Source organism: Artemia franciscana, chromosome 3 (genome assembly GCF_032884065.1).
Source record: "Artemia franciscana chromosome 3, ASM3288406v1, whole genome shotgun sequence".
Classification (NCBI taxonomy): Eukaryota; Metazoa; Arthropoda; class Branchiopoda; order Anostraca; family Artemiidae; genus Artemia; species Artemia franciscana.
The window spans coordinates 10,003,929-10,019,559 of NC_088865.1; the positions used below are offsets into that span (position 1 = coordinate 10,003,929).

General features: G+C 36.6%; 1 protein-coding gene across 1 annotated transcript in view; it reads left to right on the forward strand.

Moving 5' to 3' along the window:
* Positions 1–15,631, forward strand: part of LOC136024862 (RNA/RNP complex-1-interacting phosphatase-like) — a 144,396-nt gene that overhangs the window by 78,086 nt on the left and 50,679 nt on the right. Inside the window, exon 4 of the mRNA XM_065700377.1 lies at positions 2,037–2,116. Within this exon, the coding sequence (XP_065556449.1) occupies positions 2,037–2,116 (80 nt within the window). The remainder of the gene's footprint in view (positions 1–2,036; positions 2,117–15,631) is intronic.

Sequence of the window (15,631 nt, forward strand, 5' to 3'; positions counted from 1 at the left end):
AGTATTATCAGACTCCTCCAAGAAAGTTTAATCTGCAGCGATGCTAACTAAAGACCCTTGCATGGCACAGAGGTTTATTTTGCAGGCAGTGGACAGCGAAACTTTATAGAGGGTATAATTTCGAAAATTCAACCTAAATGCTGCAAATTACATTGAAATAAATGGGCATAAGCATTGTAGAATACATCACAAAATATCTAGACATCCGGGGGAGGAAGGACAGGACCGAAGCCCCCCGATATTAACTCCGCTACTTAGCTAAACTATCCATGTGGTTGAAGTTACGTGCTTCATGAGACTCCTCCAGGAAAGTTAGTCTGCTGCTATGACGTGGGCATTAGGGGGAGGGGGCTTTTCGAATCCGGCAAGGAACTAAATCAAATAATAACACTATTGGAACTCAGATCGTACCATTGGACGGTTTTATCCGTTGGACAAGGGTGAAAATAGCAAAGAGCTTGTGCCGGAGCATTTTGGCTGTCCTCTGCTACACATGGTATCTGCATTTCTCAAGGTTCAATATAATCTCAAAATGATCATTTTTTTTTTAGAAATAGATGATGATACACAATTCTATGGATAGATTGTTTGAAGCCCGTTTCTTTTAGTATTTCACAACCATATTCTGCTGGACTTGGATACTAGTGCTATTCATTCTAATATGTCGGCACTAGGTTTTGACTTTGGGAAAACCAGTGCAATTAGCTGTACCACCTGTAGATACTAGGCCGCAAACAATAAAGCCAGGGGTTGCCCACTTTTCGTCAACTGGTGTGTGTCTCAGAACGAAATGTCTGCCACACAGTCTTGTGACACGATGGTTCCCGTCACGCTTGGCAGAGTTTATGCTACGTTTGGTGCGATTTCCGCCACGCTTGACGCATTTCTGCCACGGTTGGCATACCCCATCATGTGTGCGTTATTTCTGAAAGTGGTCCTCCCCTTGTCATAAAGTTTAGCTGATAGAAAAATTGCTGGTATTGTCATTGGAATCATCGTATAAAGATTAGGGCAGGTCCTTCCTTAGCTCAAGATCAAATTTTCGTTTATTTACTACTAAATTTGGAGCTGATGTTGCGGCAAATGTAAGATATCATCGAACCATCCTAGAATAAACTGTTAATCTCATACCGGACACCCCAACTAAGTAGTAATCTGTCTTTCACCATCCTAGATCAGCTCTTTGATCCTCAACTCACAACTTGCTGAATTTGGGCAACAAGGGCAGCATAAGTTACCCTAATAAACGCTGGTCGCATCTACTGAGAGTCTATTTCCAATTATATTCTATGGAATCCTTTTATTCTTTTTTTTTCAACTTCATAAATATACCTAAAAATACTAGTTTACGCTATTGCTACATCCATCCTTTTCTAGACCTGTTCTATCAAATATAAACTGTTCATTGTTCAGAGCAGGACTTGCTAAGGTCGGCAAAAAGAGCACCATCCCTATCGTACTCCTTTGGCCATGCCACCCAAAAACCACTACCACCTAACAAATTGCTAAGGTTGAGCAGTAAGAGCACCATCCCCATTATGCTTCTTTAGCCATGCCATCTAAACACCAACCTGTCACCCAAGAACTCGCTAAGGTCTTGTAAGAAGAGCACCATCCCCTTCATGCTTCTTGGTCCATGCCACCCAAAAATCACCATAAATTCCGTTCATTTACCATCAAACGTAGAGAAATGTCCTCCAAATGGCTTGCAGCCGATAATTGTGGTAAAGGGATTTATTGATTTCTTTACTCGCACAGATTCCCTATAGCTGAGTAGCTCAATATTTTTCATACATTTCTTTGCTTATTTTTAAATTAATTCCATCTTTCTCGGATTGTAAAGCCGATTTTTTTATATTGTGGATGCGAGTACTTCACACTGTGTGAAATTTATTGTTTGAATTATTTGTAATATTTGTTTGTTTGAATGTTTCATGTTTGAGTTTAATCAGGACTATTCTTTAACGTTTGAAACGATGTTCAAATCTAACTGAAATTTAACAATTGAGACTCATTATAACCTACTTACTTCGCAGGACTTCGCAAGATATGGGATTGCTCACGAGAAAATAATGTGTGAGGGTCATGTTATTCCACAAGATCATGTGGTTAGAAGGTGAGAAATTCTCATTTAGTAGCCTAAATTGCATTCTTAGGTTTTATTGTGAAGCAGCCTAAGAATTGTTTCATTAACCTGTTTCCTTCTGGAGGGATCAAGCACCAAATATATATGCATGTATATTTTTATTAGCCATTTTCCAATTTACTTTTTGTCGAAAAACTGATTTTCTGTCAAACTAGCATAGGCTTATTTAAATTACCATCTTGAAAGAACATTAAAATGTGTATGGACTGGTAGTCTATGTTCATTTTAAAGTAGCATATAAAGCAAAATATCACATACATTAGAAAAATTTAAAACGCTTCGCATCTTATGTAACATCGAAATATCTTGTATTTGTCTCATTCAATAGATTACCTTTAAATAAACTCACATTCGTTGATTTCAAATAAGTTATCCCGATATTCAAAAAAAAAATGAAAAACACTCTTAGGTTTTTTTCTAAGGAAATTTTGCCCTCTAAAAAGTCTCCAAAGGGTCCAAAAAAGGTTCCAAAAGGTCTTATCTCAGTTTTTGTTTTTCGATCATAGAAACTCTAAGCAGTCAGCTGTCAGGGTCCTTTAGTATCAAAGCCAAGTCCGATTCGACTAAAACCGTTAAAATCTAACAGCAAAATTTAACTAGCGGTAATTTGAGCCAATCTGAAAATTATAGAAAAATCTGATTTGATGAAATTAGCGCAAGCTAAATCTCATTGTGAACGTTTCAATTAGTGAAGTCTCATTTTGAACGGGCCTAAAGCAAAAGCGACCAAGCCCCGTCGATATATGAATTACGAATTGTATGCATTATTCGAAGTGAAATTAGCTGTAGTTTTTCTTGAAAATTTTTCAAAAAGCAAACGATTCTTTAGAGTTTTTGAAAAAAGGATTTCATTGCCACAGTAAGTTTTACCAGGACATGAACAGGGAGATTTTATTTATCGTAACAATATTTTGCCGACCAACTAAAAAAATATTCGACTCTCATTTGGAACAGAACCGACGCGATTATTCGCCCAATACATACAGTTTTTCCACCAGTCGATGTGACATCCGAAAAATTTAATCAAACGAAAAATTTAACTCATGGGAGAGAAGGTGTCTTAACAGAGCGAGATAGGCTGATTGGGTTCTTTAAAGTAAGCATTATCTAAAATTGAGTTTTTTTTAAAAGATATTCCTCGTAATTTAAAGAGGGGGGGGCAATATTTAAAGGGTGCCTAAATGATAGTCACCTATTTCGAGCTTCTTTTTGCTTCAGTCTTGGTAAAAATCTGGGCGACAATTTTGTTCATAACGAGAATGTAGAATGGTCAGTGTAAATATTCTCGAGTAGCAGGGAACACTGACCACGACAGGCCCTAAAAACAGTAGGGTTTACCTATATCTGAGGATCAGAGAAAAAATATTTCACTTACTCCCCAGCTCCAAAAGTAAAGTCACCCCCCCCCGCCGAAAATCTGCATTATAAAGTTCTCCGGAAAAACAGCTTTGCCAACACCTTTAGAAACCTAATTTTTGCTCTCCTGTAAACTTTTAAATGGTTCAGGTGCGTGGTTTTGCTCTGGATACCTCGATTATAAATCGTTCAGAACAATGACGACGGTTCGAAGTTCGAAAAGTTACTGAAGTCGGGGGTGTGTCTACTTTTGCCACAGCAGATAATCCCTAAATTCAACCGAATACTCGGGAATTTTTGGGGGAGGGGGTCGAAGGGTTATATTTTAAATGGGATGGTTGCATTTTGAAATTTTTATAGGAAGAATCGTTTGATTTTGGATATTTGGACCGAAAGGCCCTTTTTACGCATAGTTGTCTATGTTTACATTCTTAGATGGTTACCATATTTGCCAAACTTTATGTCGGTCTCTTTGGATATAAGTATTATGTTATAAAGCGATGGCAAGCATGTAATTTTGATAATTAGAGCGTGAAGATATTGCATGCGACACGGAAAATATGTATTTTTGCTTTATTCTTCCCCTTGTATTAAGTAATAACAACACCATAACTATTTCAGACACCTTATACTTAGATATTAAACAAAAAGAGGGAAGTCTGAAAATTCATAGATTACTATTTCGGTGAAGATGATATTAGCAGTACAGAAAATGTTAATGTCAAAAAGTCATGAAATAAGTTGCCTGGTTTATCTTGATGATTTAAAAACGAGCTTTTTAGTATCTTAAATTTGGATTTTGCAACCATGGACTATGGTTTGGTTATGCTAATTGCCAACATTTATGCATAAGAAAATTGAGCATAAATTATCTTTGATGAGAAACGAACATAGAACACTTGGCAAATTTTGGTACACCGACTTCATTTAAGTATTGTTTAATGCATGGTGTTGGCAATATAGTATTGATTTTAACATTTCAATAATTATTTATTCACTTTTGGTATTAATTTTTTGACAGCGGGATTTCAGACTAAGCGTCGTCTACCAGATATAACATTATGTTGTGAAATATTATACTTTTTTTAGCTTGTTTCTAAGCAAGAAATTGACCAATAATTCAAAGAATCTTAAGCTATATACGTAGCTTTGTTATGAAAGGGAATAAAAATGAGTTTCTCGGCTGTATTACAATCTATGGGAAGCATAATTTAATAGTCAAAGAGGCTATCTCTCTATACAAGTATCATGGATTGTTAGATATTAAATCGAGAAGATCTTAAACTCAAACATTTGGTTAGTTGTTTGGTGCCATATGTAATAGTTTATTTTTCACCCACTTTTCCATCTTTTGAATCTTGCACCTGCTACAGCCAAAAACTCCATAATAACGTATAAGGATCTTTTTATATTATCAAAAATTGGATTCCCAGTTTTTAAGATATGCCAATTCAAGATAGGTTTATTTGATATTTGGAACCTACTGTTGGTAAGAAAAAAGAGAAAAATAAAGGCAAATTCATCACCTGTTAGGTTAAATTTCTTTTTTCTTACCAACAGTAGGTTCCAAATATCAAGTACACTTAAATAGTTGTAATAGTTTATTTTTCACCCACAATTTTTGATAATAAAAAGAGATCTCTATATGTTGATATAGTTTTTGGCTGTAGCAGGTGGCAGATTCAAAAAATGGAAAAGTGGGTGAAAAATAAACTATTACATATGGCACCAAACAACTAACCAAACGTTCGAATTTAAGATCTCTTAACTTAACCTAGCACAAGTTAGGTTAAATTAGGTATGAATTTGCCTTTTTTTTTTCTTACCAACAGTAGGTTCCAAATATCAAATACACCTAAATGGTATAATAGTTTATTTTTCACCCACTTTTCCATCTTTTGAATCTGCCACTTGCTACAGCCAAAAACTCCATAACAACGTATATAGATCTCTTTTTATTATGAAAAATTGGATTCCCAATTTTTAGGATATGCAGGTCTACAGTGGTGGTTTTGGCCTCTCTTGCGAACGGGGCAAATCTTGATTAGCCCGATCTACTTACTTTTATTTTCAAGGAATGGTGGTGAAGATATGGGGAAAATGAAAATTTAGGATTAAATTTGCTAATATATATTTACTGCCAACTGCGCCCTCTTTGTTTTAATAAAAATACAATTTAAAAATTGCAAAATTATTGTAACTTTTAGATTATTTGTTTGAAATGTTACGTCCCCATGATTTCTACGCCCGGGGCAAATGCTCACTCACTAAAAGTGCATCTACAGGGCTATGTAAACTTGCACTTAGCCGGTTGAAACAACCAGATTTCATTTCCCCTGTCCTTGGTATTTTCGGAAAAAATCACCAGTACTATTATATCTGTAAGATGAATGTCTTGGATATCAAACAGTTCGTAGTAACGAACTGTAGTAAGGAGCGACCCGGCTCAATAGTAACCGAAATTCTAAAAAATGGAATTGTGATACCAATAGTTACATCAAAAGAATCGCATTTTAATGCTGATTTTAAATATATTTCATCAAGATTAGTCTTACCCATCAAAAGTTACGAGCCTGGGAAAATTTGTCTCATTATAGAAAATAGGGGGAAACACCCCCTAAAAGTCATATGATCTTAACGAAAATCACACCATCAGATTCAGCGTATCAGAGAACCCTATTGTAGAAGTTTCAAGCTCCTATCTACAAGAATGTGGAATTTCGCATTTTTTGCCAGAAGACAAATCACGGATGCGTGTTTATTTGTTTGTTTTTTGTTGTTTCTTTCTCTAGGGATGATCGTATCGACTCAGTGGTCCTAAAATGTCGCAAAAGGGCTCATTCTAACGGAAATTAAAAGTTCTAGTGCCCTTTTTAAGTGACCAAAAAATTGGAGGGCACCTAGACCCCCTCCCACGCTCATTTCCCCCGAAAGTCACCGGATCAAAATTTTAAGATAGCCATTTTATTCACCATAGTCGAAAAACCTAATAACTATGTCTTTGGGGACGACTTACTCCCCCGCAGTCCCCAAGGGGAGGGCCGCAAGTTACAAACTTCTACCTGTGTTTACATATAGTAATGCTTACTAGGAAGTGTACAGACGTTTTCGGGGGATTTTTTTTTGGTTTGGGGGGGGGGGGTACGTGGGAGGATCTTTCCATGGGGGAAGAGACTTTCAATGGAGGGGCCGCAGTATTTTCTAGCATTATGTAAAAAACAATGAAAAAATAAATATGAAAAGTTTTTTCTACTGAAAGTGAGAAGCAGCATTAAAACTTAAAACGAACAGAAATTATTACGCATATGACGGGTTTACCTCCTCGTAATACCTCGCTCTTTACGCTAAAGTATTTTTAGTAATCTTAACTATTTATTCTACGGCCTTTGTGATTCAGGGGTCGTTCTTAGGGAATCGGGACAAATTTAAGCTTTAATGTAAAGAGCAAGGTATCGACGATGGGTGAGCTCTCTCATATACGCAATAAAAACATACGAATATAGAAGTTCGCGACGTAATTTAATTCGTGAGTCATGTATATTTTTTACTTATGAAAACGTTCGTAAAAAAAATATAAGTTATAGTTACCTTTTTAAGTAATCAAAAAATTGGAATGCAACTAGGCCTTCTCCCTCGCTCTTTTTTTCTCAAAATCTTGCGATTAAAACTATGAAAAAGCGATTTAGCCCAAAAAAATTAATATGCAAATTTCGTTTTAATTATTTATGTGCCGAGAGCCAAGATCAAAACATGCATTAATTCAAAAACGTCCAGAAATTAAACAAAAAAAAAAGTTTTCTTTAAATGAAAGTACGGAGCGACATTAAAACTTAAAACGAGTAGAAATTACGCCGTATATGAAAGGGGCTTTTCCTCCTCGACGCCCCGCTCTTTACGCTAAAGTTTTTTACTGTTTTAAAATGTAGAATTAAGAGAATGAGTCAAACTTTAGCGTAAAGAGCGGGGCGTTGAGGAGGAATAGTCCCTTTCATATAGGGAGTAATTTCCGTTCGTTTTAAGTTTTAATGTATCTCCTTACTTTCATTTAAAAAAAAAAACGTTTTTTTGTTTAATTAAATTGAGAAGATCTTAGCTTTCTCAATTCATATGTCAGCTCTGGATATTCAAAAGCCGGTATGTGAAAATTTGTCAAAGTCATATTTAGACAGTAAGTGCCAACTTTTTGAGACTGGGAGCAAACAAGTGTGTTTTTTAAGTTTTCAGCATGAATGCGAAGCTGCCCACTATGTGGCATTTAGAGGAGGGACTGGGACCTTTTTTATTTTTATTTTAATTTTTTTTTGTACAGTAACTGGTGAATTTAAGGGGAGGTTTGTATAGTCATGGTAAAACAAGCTGCTACTTCGGATCCTTATATCAGACTCTCCTAAATACATAATGACATCAGTTAGTATTATGTTAAAAGGTTTAGAGGCACGTAAGTAGGACGTTTTCCTCACCCCCTTATCTTTTTATACGAGCTTGAGTTTATCATTTTTACTGTTCGCCTTTCCTTTCAGCCTTATACCCTGCTACGATACATCCGCTGTCACGTCTCCGTATATAATGCTTCAACAAAAGACCTTGAGGAAAAATCCTCTGTAATTCTATCCCCAGTAGTTTTGGGAAACAGTTGACATGTTTTCTGTTTGACCTAACATACTGACAGGGGTTTTGCATTATTGACACGGAGTTGGAATTTTTAAAGTTAGTGGGGCTGGGCATTTTAAAACTTTTATAAATGTTTGGATTTGAAAAATCTTTAGTAACAATTGAATAAAAGAAATAGACTATGTTGAATTTCCAAAGGAGTCTGTACCGGGTGATTTTTAAAATGATTTCGGAACATTACACTGAATACCTAACCATAGCCTCAATTCACAAAATTTTAGGGGCTGAGTGGGTTTTCTATATCTAAAAGATTCAAATTTGCTTTTTTTTTCAACATTTTCAATTATAATACTGAAAAGGGCATTTTTTAAATGTAAATACTCCAAGAAAGGTATTTTTGAAATTTTATGGTGACACAGGCCCCCTCTTCCCAATTGACGCAGTCTAGCCTGACTCTTGTATGAAAACTTGACCAACGCCTTTTGGGAAAAAGAAGAAGTGATTATAGTTGTTTAGATTTGAAAAAAAAAATTGAGAACGAATTAAAGGAAACAGGAAAAGACTAAGTCGAACGTCTAGAGGGAATTTAAAAAAAAAAATTTTGGAACTTAATACTAATCACACTTATCAAATTCTTTATTTTCTGGAGAAGTTTGATACCCTCTTAATTTTTACAGCTAAAGCCTAAAATTTCTTATGCTCAACTGTGCAAAAAAAGAGTAGAAATCCCCTGAAAAGAGGAATAAGAGTTAAAACTTTAAAAATATATAAGCCAACTATTTTCTGGTATCTTATATTTACCGATAAGGCGGCATCCTTTACCGGTAAGTCAAGTATCAGCAGGGGGCCTAATAAAGTTTGGCGCAATCATTATCGAAGCATTTGCATGGCATATAAGCTAGTAAGTATGGGAACCATATAGGTTACGGCTCCCACCTTTTTGTAAAGAGAATAATAGAGGCTATTAATATAAAAACAATCTTTAAAAAACGCTAATTATGAAAGTAAAAACAGGAAATCAGCCGTTAAATGCAAAAGACATTCTTTGAATTTTGTTATGAAAACAAGAAACTAATTGAACAGAAACATGTCCTCTGTGTAAGATTTGTAAATCAGTTTTGCGACTTATAAATTTATGCGTGGCTAGTGGCGGCACTTTGACCGTGTAAAAAACAATGATAAATATTCTGGATATTTCAATCACATACACGGTGACCGTCGTCAGTAGATAAACTGCTAAGCTTATCTGCTGATGACAGTCGCCTCAATAGGCACAATTTTGGGGTTCAAATCGTGTAATTTTTCCTTCTGGTCTTTTTTGAAAATACGATTTTTTAGTCAGAAATCGCAAAAAAGTTTCATTTTAAATTGGTGCACGTTTCAAATATTTAAATCCAAAAATTTGTTTAATTTTTCACTGTTTTTCAACAAACTTCTTCTTTTTTTCTTTGGATGCCAACTTCGTAGAGGTTTTGAAGTTAGAGCCAGCCCAAAAGTATTGTTGGTAATGCTAGGACCCCTTACAGATTTTATAAAGTGTTCTATGATCTATCAACACGTCCTTCAAGTGTAATCTGACTATATGAAATTCAAAACAAAGAGTCGTACCTCTTCCCCCCTCTCTGGCGTAATGAAATATTATACCCGTGCGCAAGCAAGTCAAGGTTTAAAGTCTTGGTCAAATTCAAGCATCTCCCTCTATTTCTGAGCCAGGGTAGAAAATCAACCCAACTTGTACAGACACTATGTCTAAAAAAGGTAATGGAAATTTTTCAGAGATGTTGTCAGTAGTATCCACCCTTTGGATCCAAGCACACACATATCCTATTCGTTTAAGCTTTACTATCCTTTCAATCTGATACATTCCAGCTTTTTTTAACTGTTTGTAATTCATAATCATAAAAACCGCCAAGAATCCAATCATCTTTCAAGTCACGTAGACCATACGTTATGGTTGTAGTGTCTAAAATTCTTGAAGACTTTAATAAGTTCAGTAGACTATAGTCTACCGAATAAGTTCATAAGTTAATAAGTTCAGTATATTCAGTAATAAGTTAAGTAGTTACCGTTTTACAAAAAAACATTAGTAGTTCGATTGATTCGAACAATATCACCAGCTCTGAATTCCTTTTTTTACTTTCCTCCCCCCTTCATTGGAATTTTGTTTAAGAAAAGTATTGAATAGTTCTAATTCTTAAAAATCGGATTGAAAGTCGAATAGTTCTTACCAATCATTCAGCCAATGCTGCCTTTATTGGACTATGACTGTGATAGAGTACTGTATTATATTTCAATATAACCTTCTTTACATGTGGATTAACAAATTCACTACCCCGATATGTTTGAATCTTCTTATAACAATCCTGTTCTATGATGGTTTCAAGAGCCTTAAAAACTTCGCCACCTCTCTTTGGCCGATATGGAATGGCATATGCTTAGTGACTAAAAACACTGATTACAAGTAGAATGTACTTCTATGGCTCGTTGTGACGTCGTTGAATCTCATCCAAAAGATTTGTTTCTAATATTTACAATGGGATCAAATTGTAATTTGAAGTTCAAATCGATTCAAATCGAAATGGGGGGCTTTAGTTTTTTGATACTGGCTATCACAAACTATGATTACGGTATAGGATGTAACTTGATTCTTTCTGTAAATACTGTGCCGCTAGCTTCTTTTCAAGTCCAGTGGCATGAGCAAGTGTGGTGGGTGAACGCAAACTTCCCACTTCACAAATATTATCATAAACATGTTTCAAAGTTTCAACCGTTTAGAGCGTCAACACTTAGTGAAGTGTCCACTGTCCTTTCTCGTACTAACAGAGGTGGGTGATGCAGTAATATTAAGACGCTTTCGCTCTAGTCCCCCCACTTTCGTCAAAGCATCGACATTGCCACATGGCGTGCTAGTATTTTCCGAAAATGATGTTTAAAAACATCTTTTGATATTTGACTAAATTCCTTCAATTGTTTTGAAATATGGTTATTGCCAATAAGACTTTTGGGGAAGTTTGGCTAGCTTAAAAATTTATTCAAATGTCTGTCAAATGATACAAGTCTTTCACAATTTGATAACAAATCTAATAGCAAATCAAGTAGAATGTAAGTCTTGCCATGGGTTACAACTTGATCCCACTACCATCAATTTCAACATATGCATTTCCAGTGAGATAAGTCAAGAGTCTTTTACACTGCTCACGATAGGAATGAGGCATTAGGTCTGCAACACTTGTTCAAATTTTAGACAAATCTTCTTTATTGACCTTCTTAAGCCGCGATTTCGAATTACCTTGGACGGTGTATGACTTGGACGGTCATGATGGCAACTAACGGCATTTTTTACTGCTCAATGGCTGATATACGGCAATTTTACTGTCAAATATACCACTGACTACACGTAAATCCTCGGGTGTGTTCTGACTGAGATCTAGTAGAAAATTACCATAGGGTTTATTTGTAGCCTGATTGTATGCCGAGAGTACAAATATCGGTTCACTCGTATATATTTCTCTGTTTAAAGTTATGAGGGAACTTGAATCACGAATAACCCTTTAGATTACATAGTAGATACAATTTAAATCACGTGTCCTCATACACTTGCTCTAATGAAAGAGATTGTGTAGAACTAAGATTACGGAAATCTGTTCATGATGAGATCGGACAGTTACCAATTGTAATATCACCTGAGACCATTCTTCAATGCATTCAGCTATATCAACAATAATCAACCAAGAGTTTGGTTCAGTTATATTAAAATGTTGATTCCAGGCATGAATTTCGTGTCGAGCGCAATAGTCTTTATTTTATCGTAGGATTCTTGCCAGACACTGTAGTAATAGTAAGTGTTTTTCGGATTTTTTAAAACATTTTATTACGATTTTGAATTGTTTTTTTTTAGTGTCGTTTTGCCAGACATTGATGCTCCGCAAAGAAATAATCTGAATGGAATTTTAAATTGTTACATAGTCTCTCAATGTCAAAATACAACTAACCATAAAATGTTCTGACCATTGAATAAATAATAATAATAATTTCCTATATTCGAGAACAATAAATTTAAAGAAGAATACATATTTTTTATAAACAAATAAAAGGCATTACAAAAGTGAATTTAAGAATAATACACTTTTTTATTTTACAATAAAAGGCAGTGCAAAAATTTTTGCAAATAGGACTTATCACATTTAAATAATACTTCTGAACGTTTATTGACAAAAGTGTCAATAAACGTTTTCAAACATGGTCTAAAGTTGAATTGGAGGGATCTATGTATCTTTGTGAACTTGAAACCGTTGGCAAGCATCTATCTCAAAAGAACCTGATGTATAACAATATTCTCTTTTAGATGAAGGTCGGCAATAAGTTTTTATTTTGTAGGTGTCCAGTGCACACCTCCATCCTGTACCAAAAAAATATTATGCGGACTCAAATAGTCCTTAGTCATCGGTCTGCTTATGCACAGAAAAACAAAATATTTTACCGAGTTATGAAGTTCCATCGGTATTTCAACATCAATTTCCAATACCTATCCTTGCGGTCCATTCTCCTCAACAGTGGCAATGTTGGGGAAATTTACAGCACAAAGCTATTTAAGCCCTTTATGATTACCACATGGCAAAGAGTTGTGACATTGCTGACGGATAAAGGGAGTTAATGTCCAGAAAAACTGCATCCGACTTTACACCGTTGTCTTGTCCAGTTGGTTCAGTTTCAACGGTACGATCTCCGTGAAAAACATACCATTGCCTCATTGATCTATCTACAAATAGATGCTGATCCTCGTCGGTGGTCAAGCTTATACTCTCTTCTGATTTTAAGAATTAAATCCATCACCAGATGAGGAGTGGAAAAAAATAACTCAAATTCCTAATGGATTTTGTCCGTGTTTTTACATACAATATCCAGCAACATCAGTACATCACTTGCCAGGTAGACTTTACAATAATCCTCCCCATTTTTACACCCTCCCTTAGCCCAACGCTTTTATCAAATTCAAAGTTGGTACTGGTGCATTGACGGCCGTGAAAGAATCATTGAGGTGGTGTTGTAGTACTCATATGCGTATATGCCCTTACACGTTAATAAATCATAAATTTTATCATCTTGAAAGTGTTGTTTAAGGAAGGGGAAACTATTAAAATCATTTATTTTCTTTACTAGAATCAATTGACTTCGGGGTTTGGGGGAAAACTATAGGAATTTAAAAAAGGATTTTATCCAAGCACATGTGACCGTTAGCTATTGATTTCTATTTGAAATCCAAGACTATTAGCTTCTCAGATGATTTGGGTATGATATTATACTGAATATCATACCCATCCATTGAACCGTCTACCCATGCGCCATCTGCAACTTCACCTTTCTGCAAACATGCCAACGCTGGTAAAATGTATTTTAAATCATAATTGGAATTGTGTATATAAACAGGTAGAGTACTGTTGTCTAATATTCAAATTGCTCACATTCCCCGACTACCCTCCAGAAGTTTCATCGTGCAAACACGTGATTTAAAACCGGATTAATATCTAGTATTGGAAAAAAAAATATCCATTTGAATCGGGTTCACTGGCAGGCTTGTAAAGAAGCCATACCCAACGTTTCACCGATTCAATGATTGGAGCCCTCTCTGGATTTATTACCTCCTTTTATTACTGCACTCACCCTCCTCAAACTCTGTATAATATTGTAAAACAGTAACAGCAATCTTTAAATGTTCATTAGCCCGCTCAAAAGTATTTATCCCTTTAAGTGCTTTAAGTGATGCTGGATATTGACGATTTATACAATTAAAATCTGCTTTAGGGAATTTTGGGCCCCCATTAACTGCAAAATTGTCCAAAAGGGTCTTATCTGTATCCTTTTCCAGGGGTTTGTGAGCTGCCACGAAGAATATATATTTGAAACAGTGAACCCCTGTATCGAAACAAAAGCGTTGTACACCTTGACACCCTTTTAAATCTACATTATAATTTATTAAATCCCCCTCCCACCTCTTAAGATGAAATTCTTTTTAAATTTACCCACATTAACATCTAAACTCGCAATAAATAAAACCAACGCCCCACTACCACTCTCACTATAATTATCCCATTTTGTTACAATGCTATCCACTTTGACTTAACTTTACTTTGACTTATGTCTCCTGCCGCGCGTGGTTCGGTGTAGAGAATGAAGTCAGCCTCCTCCAACGTTTGCGATCAGCAGCTAACGCTGGTGCAACATGGACATCAATGTTTGCCAACCTCAGGTATTTTGAGAAACTATCAGACCGTCCATGTTTCAGTCTGCCGCGGGATCGTTTCCAGCCGGCTTCTTTGGAGCGAAAGTCCAGCACGATTTCCGCAGGTAGGAGAGATGGCATTCTATGGAGATCACCGTACCACTGTAGAGTTTGCTCTGCACTTTGGATGGAAAACAGAGTCTGCGGCATTGTCTGTAGTAACTTCTCGTTGTTGACGAGGTCGAACTATCTCAGACCTTCTATTCTCCTAAGGCTTTTCGTCTGGAACACGTCTATGGTCGAGAGAGCTGTGATTGTGGCCGGCCAAGTTTCTGTTCCGTAAGGAACTACAGACCCGACTAGGTCGTTGAAGATTCGCAGCTTCGTGTTTCGGCTAATACTTGGTTTCCGCCATAGGTGACGATTTAACCTCCCCATGCCAGCAGATGTCTTGGCTATTCTTTCTTGTAGTTCAGAGAGATGCGAGCCATCAGCAGCAGTGACAGAGCCCTGGTACGTGAACTGCTGAACCACGTCGACAGTAGCTGTTTTGTCTAGGGCCACAGGAGGGCTTTCGTTGCTAGATGATGGATCAACGACCATAATCGTTGTTTTGTCCCAGTTGACCTGTAGACCTACTTTCGCAGCTTTTTCTTGTAGGGTGTGATGTGCTTCTACCAGTTGATCTGTGGATTCTGCCATGAGCTCCAGGTTGTCGGCAAAATCAGCGTCCGAGAGGGTGCGATCGCCAAGTTTAAGTCCAAATCCAATCCTTGAGGTCTTTTTCGCCATGACTTTGTCTATGAAGACGTTGAACAGTTGGGGCGCAACGGAACAACATTGCTGAACCCCTGTGCAAATTCGGAAGGACTGGCTCTGTTGGCTGTTGACTGGGATGCAGCTCTGTTTCATGATAGAGTGCTTCGAAGAGTCTGTAGTACTTATCTGGCAGGTCGATGGACTTCAAGATGCTCCACAGGGCGTCCAGGTTGATTGAATCGAATGCAGCTCGGAAGTTGACAAAGGCGATGAATGCTTTCTGTCGAAACTTTCCGTTTTTTCGAATACTTGACGGACTGTGAATATTTGCTCTTTGGTTGATCAATGACATAAAACCGGTTTGTTATGGTCATCGGATTCGGTGGATAATGTTTCGGCAACGATCCAGAAGCACCATTGAGAGGAGTTTGCCAGGCACTGAGAGAAGGGCTATTCCCCGGTAATTGGCACAGTCAATTCACCTGCCTTTCCTCTTCCATAAGAGGATGATGATTCCTCTTCGCCAGTCTTCCGGAATG